This window comes from Gastrolobium bilobum, unplaced genomic scaffold (genome assembly GCF_033153095.1).
Source record: "Gastrolobium bilobum isolate Gb01-03AN ecotype WA unplaced genomic scaffold, APGP_CSIRO_Gbil_v1 utg25010, whole genome shotgun sequence".
Lineage (NCBI taxonomy): Eukaryota > Viridiplantae > Streptophyta > Magnoliopsida > Fabales > Fabaceae > Gastrolobium > Gastrolobium bilobum.
Genome location: NW_026898614.1, coordinates 42,866 through 55,186, shown reverse-complemented (window position 1 = coordinate 55,186; position 12,321 = coordinate 42,866). Strand labels below are relative to the sequence as shown.

The following is a 12,321-nucleotide window of genomic DNA, read 5'->3' as shown; positions in this document are numbered from 1 at the left end:
TATCTCTTTGAATTAAAGAGCATATAATTTATCCTAATTCTTTTTAAAGAAAAGCGTACCGTGTTAAGTAAGTTGAAAAAAAAACTAATCATCAAATTATTTTACCCTCCCACGTTTATAATGAAACAGCGGTAATCACCATGACTTGTTGACCTGTTGGAAGGTATATGCATGTCTTGTTAGGAAGGTATACACATTGACCATCTAGAGCATTTCAATTCCATTGTTTTTAATGATATTATAATATATGATTGGGATTAACTTTTTTTTTTAATTTTCATTACGACAAATTAATTTATTCTTACAATATATATAAAAAGATTTAATCTTCTATGTCGATTAGTCTTGTTCTCCCATCACTCATGTTATTTAACACTTTGCACTGCTGTAATTTTTGTAATTTTAGGAGGACTTTTTGAAGCGAAAGACTAATTGTGATAATGCATTAGCGGCTGGGGCAGAGGCATCCACTTGTCAATATGATGACATGTTATTATTGCAGGCTGTTGTTGGTGTGAACAAGAAAGGTTGAATATATGGTTTAGGTGCAGAGGCGTGGAATTATAAGTTCACAAAGATTTCTGCTAGCTCGTTAGGAGTCTGCTGAAGCAGAAATATGAGAACACACAGCAACAAATGACTCTTATGAAAAAGAAAATAGACCGAGAGATGGCAATTATGAAAAAAGCAGCTGATGATGTTGATGGCTCGTTTAGGAGGAGATGTGCGCACCTCCACTATTATGACTTCAGCTCTAGATGCACAGAGTGATGATTATGATGATGATAGTGATGCTCAGTTGCATAATGATAATTGATAGTATGCATATTTTCTTTTCTTATTTTCATTTGTGAATATTACTTGTTATCTCATACATTTATTATTTTTTATGAATTCACGTAAAAACTTATTGTATTACAATGGTTGGATTTGATTTGATCTTTATTTTCATTTAGTATAGCTACTTTATATTTTGTTCAATTGGATTTGCTCTAAGAATATTAGAATATAATTAATATGAGGTTTCGGTAAAAATTAAATTTTGAATGTAATTGATTTTGAAAAAAAGATTAAATATTAGGGACGAAAAATAAAGACAAAAATATATGTCACCAATTGGAATGGAAAACATTGTCATTAATAGAGATAGAAATAATATATTACTAATAGAGAAAAAAAAATCCCTCACTAACAGAGACAGAAACAATCTATCACTAACAGAGATGGAAAAATATCCATCACAAATAGAAAGGAAAAATATTCGTCACTAACCGAGATGAAAATTATCCATCACTAACAAAGACGAAAAATTGTTTGTCACTAACACAGAGGGAAAAATCCATCACTAATAGAGACGAACAACTTCCGTCCCTAATAGGAACGGATTACACATATTTCACGTGCATAAATTAGTGACAGAAAATAATATCATAGGGACGGATTTATCCATCACTATCGGAGAGAGAAATATTTCTATCTCTAATAGTGATAGGGCTGGCAATATGGGCCAGCCCGCCCCGACCCGCCATTAGCCCGCCCAAAATGGGCTGGCCCGCCCCGGCCCGTTTTGACAAAATGGGTTGAATTGAGTAACCCGGCCCGTTTTATGAGTGGGCTGGCGGGCTACGGGCCAGCCCGCCTAAAATAAAAAAATATAAAAATAAAATACAAAAAATTAAATTCTGCAAAAAATCACATAAAAAAATCTGCATAAAAGCATACAAAAATTTGCATAAAATCCTAATGTGCTTATAAAATCCTAGTGTTTAATAATCTGCATATAAATATGCATCTTTCAATCCAAAAATAATAATAAAAAAATAAAATCATATCAGGATAAAATAGAGTAACAAAACAAGTAACAAAGTGTTGTATGAGCAGTCCACAACAATTCAAAAAAGCCACTTGCATGCAGAGAAATCTAAGATACGGAGCTACATAACAATTGGGTAATCTAAAAAAAAAAAAAAAAGGACTTGGCGGGCTGACCCATATGGGCTAGCGGGTTTGGCGGGGCGGGTTTGGCGGGCTGGTGGGTTAAAAAACTCAATCCAGCCCGCCCTATTTAGCAGGCGGGGCGGGCCAGCCCGGCGGGCTCAGCCCATTTTGCCGGCCCTAAATAGTGACATAATTTTTTTCGTCTCAGATAGAGACAGATTTGTTCCGTCCTAGAATTCGTCTCTATTAGGGACAAATTCATAATTTTGTTTCTACCTGTTAGTGACGAGCCATAATGTGACGGATTTTTGTCCGTCCCTAATTTCGTCACTAATGTATTTAGTGACAAAAATATTTCACTTAGTGACGGAATTATTCCGTCTCTAATTGATGTTTTTTTTAGTAGTGTGTATATTGAGCGCCACTGAATATAATGTGACAAAAAACTAAAAGGGATAAGGATATGAAATAATTTAAGTTTAGCACATCTAAAAGTAACTAATTAAATCACTATTTAATTACAATAAGATCTTACAAAAACTGTAAATTATAAATAGTTGATATTAAGAGGGATTCTCAAGACAGTAATAATAATAAAATAGGTCGTAATATATAGAGACGCGCGCGGAGAATCTGCAGAGGTGGACCATGCAGGGAATTCAAGATATGAACGAAGCATATACAAACAAATAAATTACACTGAATCATTTAAAAGAATGAAGCCACCTGCACCTCACAAACCTTATGAGGTGTAAGAAATTAGGGTTGATAGCCATGCATGGCTGAAGAGTGTCACTCACCTTCATTGACGTGTCCCTCCCTTCACCCTTCTCTCTTCCCTATAAATCACCACTTCTCAGGTTCCCCATTACACCAGCTCAAGGTTATTCATTCATTCATTCACAATGGCAAAGCCTTTTCTACTCTCACTTTCACTATGCTTTCTATTCTTCACCAGTTCCTGCTTCGCTCTGTTCCACAAGCTCAACGAGTGCCAGCTCGACAAAATCAATGCATTGGAACCTGATAACCGTGTCGAATCCGAAGGTGGTTCCATCGAAACATGGAGTTCCAAGCACCGTGAGCTACAATGCGCTGGTGTCGTTGTTGTAAAACGCACTCTCAACCCTAGAGGCCTTCACTTGCCATCATACACACCTGCTCCACAATTAGTTTTGATCGCCGAAGGTTCTTTAATTCATTCTTTTCATTAATATATATAAATTTATGTAAGATATATATATATATATATATATAAAACATTATATTATTCGAATGTTCCCTTTCGTACGTACATGCATATTAATTAATTAATGTGATTAATGTAACAGGGGAAGGAGCAATTGGAATTACAATACCAGGTTGTAGTGAGACATATGAAGAGGCACATTCACAATCTGGACAAGGACGAAGGAAAATACAACTGGACAGACACCAGAAGATTCGTCACTTCAAACAAGGTGACATCATCGCAATTCCACCTGGCATTCCTTACTGGTCTTATAACTACGGTGATCGACGTGTTGTTGCCATTGCTCTTATTGACACCAACAACTTCGCTAACCAGCTTGACGCTATCCCTAGAGTAAGTATTCAACTAATTTTAATATATATATTTCTCATCTTCTAAATAATTTTATTTCCTATATGTTCATGTGAGATTATCTTCTAGCATTAATCTCATATATATAGTAAAGTTTATTTGTTTTGATTGTTTTCTAATTATTTTATTTTATTTCCCAGGTGTTTTATCTTGCTGGGAATCCGGATACACAGCTTCCAGGGACACAAGGTAAACAACAAGGGAAGGAGCAGGAAGAGGAGGATGAAGGTGGAAACGTGCTTAGCGGATTCCCCAAACGCTTTTTAGCACAAGCGTTGAGTGTGGAAGAGGAGATAGCAGATAAACTTCAATCTCCAGATGAAGAAAAGAAGCAAATTGTGAAAGTGAGGGAAGGTCTTAGCGTTGTAAGCCCTACCTGGAAAGAAGGCCAGGAGGAAGAAGAGGAAGAAGAGGAGGGGGAGGAGGATGAACCACGCTCCAGAAAGCATCGACGTCCAAGAGGTGGACAAGAGGAGGAAGAGGTGGAGGAGGAGGAGCGAGAAACTGTAACTAGAGAGCACAGGCAGCGGCGGCGGCCAAGAAAGGAGGAGGAGGAAGAGGAAGAGGAACAACAAGAACAAGGAGGCAGGGGAAAAGGAAAGGGAAAGGGAAAGGGAAATTCAAATGGGTTGGAAGAAAGTATATGCACATTGAAGCTTGTGGAGAACATTGCAAGGCCTTCACGGGCAGATCTCTACAACCCAAGGGCCGGTCGCATCAGCACCCTCGATAGCCTCACCCTCCCCGTCCTCCGCTTCCTCCGACTCAGTGCACAGTATGTTGTCCTCTACAAGGTACGTAATCTTCATTCATTTCTTTCCTCTGTTTTTTTTTTTTTAACTGGCAATTAGTGGTTTCCAATTGGAACCCAAATTCCTTATCACTAGATTAATGGCTTTATTTTCAATTATTATTATTATTATACATGCAGAATGGCATATATGCTCCACATTGGAACATCAATGCGAACGGCGTGATGTACGTGACAAGAGGGAGTGGAAAGGTTAGGGTGGTGAACTGCCTAGGAAACTCGGTTTTCAACGGTGTCCTGAAGAGGGGACAGTTGCTAGTGGTGCCACAGAACTTCTTGGTGTCCCAACAAGCAGAAGAAGAAGGATTTGAGTACGTTGTTTTCAAAACAAACGACAGAGCGACCAGCAGCCACGTGAAGCAGGTGTTTAGGAGCATCCCTGCGGAGGTTCTTGCCAATGCTTTCGGACTTCAACAATCTCAGGTGAGTCAGCTTAAGTTCAACGGAAACCGAGGCCCTTTGGTCCATCCTGGTTCTCAGCCTCGATCAATCCCAAGATCGCTTCCTTACTAAAGTGGCATCAACTACACAATATGCTACCTTCAAATAATGAAATAAATTTTGGATGTTTAACTACTTCCGGTACCTTAATATTATATATTATGTGGCCTTATGTAAGTGGTGATGAGTTTCCAAGATAATGTACTTGTGGCTAGTTTTGTTCGATGTTGTACTTTCGAATCTCCTTAATAAAATGCGACTTTTGAAGTTTTGTCTTTATTTCAATTTGTTCTTTTTTATATGTGGGTTGATTTTTTGGCAACCTTAAATATGGGTATTCGTTCTTTATAATTGTAAAATCCTCTTTCTTGCAACATTAAAAATGTGCATGTTAGTTCACCAAAAAAAAATGTGTATGTTCTGTGTATATCTTAAAAAAAGAAAGTATGATCCGGTAACTTAAGTTGTTACCATTGTCCTCCGTATAAGATAGTATTATGAAGCTAATTTAGATTGCTAACGTTACTCCCGTAGACAGGGTGAATATACCGTCTATAGTAGAGAGTTATGTACGTATATGAAGCTAGCAGTTGATCCATAGACAAAAATAATTAAACATGTAAAAAAAGATAATACTGTTCCCGACTCATTTAGACTGGTAGTCTGTAGTAATCCAAAGGAGCAAGAGCCTTTTGAGAAAAACAGAACAACAAAATCAGAATGAGAGAAAATACTTCACTCAGATTTGATTTCACACGTTTGTATTTGCTAATTTTATACAATATACAAATTATTTAATTTTCTGTCAGCAATACATTACTTGCACAAAATATGGATCACCATTAGTTTACAGACAAAACTAGAATAAAAAAAAAAAAATATCCCAACTAAACTATTAGATGAGAGTAGTTTGAAGTCAAACAACTTTCTTGACTGCAGAAGGCAAATCACAGGTCTAACAATATCCATATCACTCCGATAGGATCGTGCACAAAGATAACCAAAAGCTACACAATACAAGTAGTAACTTGCTCCCTCCAACCCAAAGGATGATGTCATAGTCAACTGATGATCCATTCTTCCCAATCCAGCTAGAAGCAAGAACACTGAGCACAGTGGGCTTTTAACGACAGAGATGTAGATTTTTATGCCCTCTCCAAGTTTAGTGCAGGAAGTTCTTCATTGGATCATCATGGCGTTCCTTCTTCATTCTGTATGCCTCCATATCCTCAGCAGTAACCTGAAGCAATAAGATGATAAGAAAATCTGCAAAAAGGGCATGCATACAGATAAATTTTCAGCCAGTGTGTGAAATGAAAATCATACCTCATCATTCCACCTAACATTATATTTGCGCTTTCTCTCATCTTTCTCTTCTCTCTTTCTTTGATCCTCCTGTGCAGAACCAATATTCACCAATCAGCACAACATAGGCACACAATACAAGTTTGAGTAATTTACAGAAGTTTGGCTGAACCAGGAAAAAATATTTTTCATTAACATCTCTAAAGTTGGAACAAAACATATTTTGTTAATAGAAATTACATTCAACATTAATTTTGAATCAATGATGGCTCAAAACAATAACTAGTACTATAGGAGGAAGAACAAGACATAAAGAATAAGGACAGATATGAATCAGACTAAGACGTACCTTTTTAAGTGCATCAGAAAGCAATTTTTCATCCAGGACCAGATCATCTGGGACATCAGTTCCCCATGTAGCAAGCCTTTTCTCCTCCACTGGTGTACGATCCTCTGTACAGGTTCGTGAAAAGAAATCAAGATCAGTAAAAGAAATTATTAAAGTACAAACGAAAAACTAAGGAAAGGGGGAGAGGTGCAAAGTGTGGTGTAAGTCATTTTACAAACCTTCAACGGCTTCCTTACGAGCAATATTAGCTTTCATCAAATCACTTGCAGCCTCAGCAGCCTCAATACCAGCAGCACCTGTGCAATAGCTATTACGTATTGTCTGCTTGCAGCACTTATAGCCCCATTGGTGATCTTTCCACCATGACCCCCAAACAGTTGTGTGGTTGTTTATGAAAATATCTTCTTCATACTTGCTCCTTGGAAGTGCTGCCTCCTGTTGGAAGCTTCAGTTAGATAACTAATTCTATCACCTTAAAAGAACATTAATCACCAAGCAGAATCCTAAATATTCAGAATAAAATTATTGATGACCCGTAAATAGTTCAAGACAAAGGTAAAGCTACAGCATCACAATAAAGATTTATAAGCAAGTTGGATATGCAAAGTTGAAGTCAGAAGCTGGATTATTAAAATTGAGTGCATATCTCACCTGTCCCTTAATAATTCTACCAGCACGATCATACTCAACTTGCCTCTCACTCTGACCCAGCAGAAGTTCTCTTGGAAGTTTGTCCTCTTCAGCTGCATTGCCATACTTCTCCACAATAGTTTCCTTTGTTTGAGACTTCAGTTTCTCTTTCATTACCTTAAAATTCTTATAGAGCAATTCCGCTTGGGATGGAGCTGCTTGCATGTGAACATCTTGCCCCTTGTCAAATGCTTCCCAAGCATGTATGTTTAATTCCTTGAATTCCAAAGCTTGACCACTATTCCTATATTGGTTATCACCCTGCAATACAAAAACAGATTAAATCCAAATACAAACACTACATATAAAAAAAAAAAAAATTATATAGTTTTCCATGAATTTTGATTACTGAGGTGGGTTACCAAATAAAACTTCTCATTTGGATCTGCATCTGGAATAGGATCTTCACGCATGGACCTGGTCTTGGGATCATAATGTGCAGAATTGACATCAAGATTAAGAAGATATTTTGCAGTGTCCTCTCGAATACGTAGATTCCTGAAGATGAAGATACCTCAGTTCCAATTCATCTATGATAAATGAGGAAAGTAACATAATATATCGCTATAGGACCAATAACTTGCCCCTGCATTAATAAAATGACAATACTACGAGAACTACCTAACAGTTCCTGTACTCCCACCACCTGTAGTACGCACACGCTTCTCAACCTTTGCAAAGTCCATTTGTTTGCTCTCATCGACCTTTGCCTCATCAACCCTTAGATCATCTTCATCTTCATCCACATCCTCATCACTTACTGCATCCTCACCATTTTGATTGCTCCTCTCCAATTTCTTCAGCTGTTGTTCCTTCAAGTATTTCTTTCGAGCTTCATCTCTAGCTTCATACCTCTCAATGACTCGTGCATAAGTTGATGCATCATACCCATTCCATCTGTCCCGTTTGCCATCATAGTCAAGCTCAAAGGTTTCTACCTTTTCATCAGGGGCAATATACTTGTTTGTCCACTTTGCTCCTAACTTCCGTGGTCTTTCCATGCATGACTTTGTATCATGTGTCATCGCTCCACAGCTATAGCAAGTAAATGAATATTTAAGTTACTTACTCAAGCTTGCAACATAAAATGGAAATGCAAACATAAGCAGAACCAGAACACCAACACAGACCAAAAAAATGCCTGCTAAGGGAAGAATTGAAACTTAAGTAAACCAAATACTAAATTTTCTAATTAAGTTGAAGAACAAAAGAGCGTTCATTAATCATCACATCTGAGGACACAAATCACACAACACATACACAACATGGGAATTATGGAGGTACACAACTTACTTTTCACATGCACCTTTCCTATACTTGTCTGCCTGGAAAATCTTAGCACCTCTATCGTACCATGATTTTGTGTAATTCGGGTCTGATTTCCATTTCCTTTGATGTTTCAAACTCTACAAGAGCAGAATATATTGGTTTATTTTTTAACTTCTTTTATCAGCAAAATATTATCACAGAAAGATCTCAAAAAAGTACAAGGGGAGGGGGAAAGACATACTGGTCTCTCAGCATTAAGATACCAAGGTGCAGACGACATATACTGGGGAATGTGTGGGTTGATTTCTTTGCCATCTTCATCAACTTCAGCAGGTGCAAGCCCAGCTTTACGTGCTTCCTCCAACTCAATTTGCTTGCGATGGTCCTCCCTAGACTTAAATGCCACTGCAATTCCCCCATATAAGTTTTTTATATATAAAAAAATATACAAAAAATGGTAATTAAGATATGACAAAATGGGATAAAGGTGGTGTTGATGTTGATGAAGATATGACAAAATGGGGAAGAATACAACTAACAGTTGAATATTTAAATACAACTACAAAACGGTGGATAACAAACTAACATTCACGCATGAAATTACCAACTGATGAACCCAAACATATAGCCACATAAAAAATAATAATTAAAAATAAAAAACAAACAAACTTTGTAGGTATATGATTATGTCTCTTTATTTGAAAATTGAAAGTAAATGACATAATTAAGGGTTAAAAATCTAGCTACCACAAATTAGGCAGTTTCTAGAACAATTAAAGGTACCAAATCCAAAAACGAGTATCAAATTATATAATTTCTGGTTCATTAGAAACCCTAAATCATCCCCAAAAAAGGATTCAATTAAATTATACGAGTAAACTAGGATAACGAATGGATTCATTCATAGAAAGAAAGAAAAAAAAAAAGATCCGAATAAAACATGTGTTGTAGCCCTTCAAAAGACTCAGATAATTATGAATATTTTTGAAAGAAAAGAAAGCAGAAACGAAAAGAGGTACCTGAAGCGGTGGCCATGTTTAAACAAAGTGAGAGTGAGCGATTACGAGATGAAAGGTTTTTGATCGAATGTCAATATGAAAGGGAATGAGGGAATATGAGATGAAAGGTTTTGGATCGAATGTAAATATAAAAGATAATCGTGACAATCCTCTTTGTTCAACTTCAACTGAATTCGGATTTAGATTTTGATAGATATTGTTAGGTATCTATCTTTTGTTGAGAAAATAAAATTTGAACTCTTTATTTAAAATATTTTTTTCTCTGGTATCCCTCCTTGTCTGATGATATATTTTCTCTCGTGTACCCCTTGTACGGTTTACCCCGTACCCCTTCTAAGGGTGATAAACATTTTTTATAGTAAGTATATCCTTCCTTATATTTAAAATTAAATAAATCGAATGTAAAAATATATTTTTTGAGAGGTTATATTTTTTCTCATTATTTTATGGACCGAGTTAGGCTTTGGCTTAAATAGACTAGATCTATATAAAATATTTTAGGCTTAGTAAGTCTGTTAATTTATTTAAGCTTATTAGACATTTTAAAAATTAAAAAAAATATTATTTTATTATTCAAAATTATTAAAATAATAATTTATTTATTTTATTTGAAATAAATAATAAAATATATGCCAGTTTGTTAGCTTATAGATCTGACATGTAAAAGAAAGCATATGTTAATGTTATCAAAAAAAGAAAGCATATGTTCTGTTTTTCTATATAGAATTTTTTGAGGCCTGAATTTATTTTATTTGATTATATGTAATAAATTGAGTTTGACCTCTGTTAAACCGGGTCTCACTGATCCATTTACATCCCTAATTAATAGCAATAAAAGATGATGAGTATGAGAATAAATAGATCAAGGCTAGACTAGACTTTGATCTTAATAGACTAAGTCTATATAAATCAAATTAAAATAAAAAAGATAAAATTTCTCATTTCTTAAAAGGTGTTCTAGTTCAAAATTTAAAATTTAAAATAATATACAGATACTCATTAATTTATAATAATAACATGGTTGTTTTATTTATTTATTTTTATTACTATTAGAATCCATTTATTACTATTAATGAAAAAAATATGATTGGAATAGTTAAGATAAGAGGACAGAATAAAAATAGGAAATGATATTGGCATAATAAATTTATATCATATCTTGTATTCGTGTTAGATAATAATATAATAGTTTGAGGCAAATCATAAAATTTGACAACTGAGAGACGAAGGTCAATGGACAAAATACCCTTTTTAAGCTTTTTTTTTATTTTTTCCTAATTACTAGACGCTGATCAATGGGGAAATATTTTTTATGTTTCAGAACCATCCAATAATTTGGTGTTCCTTCTCACAACACTAATTTTTTCTATTTCTTTTTATCTCTGTTTTTTTTTTTTAATTTTATCCTTCTATTTACATTAAAAAAATCACCTAAAAAATGATCGTTCCAGATCATAATAAATTCTATCGATCAATGGACAACTTTATGTGGGCATGCTTATAAACAAGACAAGAAAAGGGGTTACATTTGGGCCTCAAATTTATTGGATCATATGACTTTTCCATGTAAAAAACTAGTAAGTTAGAGTTCGTATAGAGAAGTCACGAGGTTTCATGACCTTCGGTGGGGCTCTCTCACAAGCCCATTTAGGCCACGCCCCCTAGGCCAGCTTGCGATTCAAGTGGCTATCTCTAACATTTTGCACTTTCGAATGCTTTTGGTACGTCAGGAAATTTTATTTTTCTGGAAAAGTGAGATTGAGATTTTAATTTACCCATGTTTGATATAAAGAATGCAAAAAATTTTTTGGAAAAATCGAATTTCCGGAATTCATTTTTTTAAAGAGGAATACCAACTTAAAATCTCTTAAAATGAGTGATATTTTGAGAATTCTACCCAGTAGAAAAATTTCCCAAAAATTTTTGGACAAAAATAGCCTCTTTGCGGTGCTGTTCTTGGAGGTACCCTTTCTTTGTCTTCCTGGTTCAGTTGATTTGGGCAAAAACAAGGGTAGGAACTGATGGTGATAGCGTTGATTTGGGCAAAGCTTCATTGCGAAGAATTACTTTTGGTTTTGGTTTTAGTTCTGCTTTCTCTTTAGAGCTTCATTGTAAGGATGATGCCCGTTTTGGGTGGTTTTCTAGGGACTCCATCATCAAATAATAAATCAAAATGAATCAAATCTATTCAATTTAGTTATTCAATAGATCATTAATTTGTTTTAACTATTAGATAAGGACCTTGTTTAAAAAATAATTTTAAAAAATGAGAACAGACAAATAGAAGATATAATAAATGCTCTCACTACTAATAGTTTGCCTATATCATTTTTTCTGTAGAATAAATTTTGAAAACATAAATAATATTTGTATACCAAAAAGCTTATACATTATGAGGAGAGATATTCTAACTACCAAAATTTTCTAATACTAACTTACTATTTATCTAATCACCATTAGATTAACATTTTTTCTCTCTTTAAAAACTTTTTAATATTCTCTCTTTGATCCAATGGTGATGTGATGGGTAATAAGTTAGTAGTGAGAGTTTTTAGTAGTTAGAATATCCTCACTCGTACATTATTACCCTATTTCCTTTTTAAATAATAAAACAAACACATGTTCTTCCTTTTTGGTTTTAAAAAAATAGTGGTAAAAATAATAATTTTTACTGTGAATATATCGCCAGCCAATAAATCGCATCAACAAGTATCCTACATCACGATCGAGTTGCATGCGATCCTCGCGTTGGCATTGATTGTTTTAAAATGTGTATTTCACAAACGTCTATAAAAATATGAGGCACGACCTTGCTAGCATAAAGTTTATTCCTTTACCACATAAAGTTTATTCGTTTAGCACCATGTCACGGATTATAATTATCTATATATTTACA

General features: G+C 34.9%; 2 protein-coding genes across 2 annotated transcripts; one reads left to right on the top strand and one right to left on the bottom strand.

Moving 5' to 3' along the window:
- The first annotated feature begins 2,843 nt into the window (after window positions 1-2,843).
- LOC133317671 (glycinin G4-like) lies at window positions 2,844-4,907 on the top strand. Its single transcript, XM_061519537.1, has 4 exons — window positions 2,844-3,126; window positions 3,270-3,523; window positions 3,682-4,335; window positions 4,473-4,907. Exons 1-4 carry the CDS (start codon window positions 2,844-2,846, stop codon window positions 4,863-4,865), a joined length of 1,584 nt encoding a protein of 527 aa, XP_061375521.1. The 3' UTR covers window positions 4,866-4,907.
- Window positions 4,908-5,543: 636 nt separating this feature from the next.
- Window positions 5,544-9,622, bottom strand: LOC133317670 (pre-mRNA-splicing factor SLU7-A-like). The gene is made up of 10 exons (XM_061519536.1): window positions 9,426-9,622; window positions 8,648-8,811; window positions 8,431-8,543; window positions 7,759-8,172; window positions 7,500-7,635; window positions 7,099-7,398; window positions 6,666-6,882; window positions 6,448-6,551; window positions 6,120-6,188; window positions 5,544-6,033 (listed from the first exon to the last, which is right to left on the bottom strand). Exons 1-10 carry the CDS (start codon window positions 9,439-9,441, stop codon window positions 5,956-5,958), a joined length of 1,611 nt encoding a protein of 536 aa, XP_061375520.1. The 5' UTR covers window positions 9,442-9,622; the 3' UTR covers window positions 5,544-5,955.
- Window positions 9,623-12,321: the final 2,699 nt, after the last annotated feature.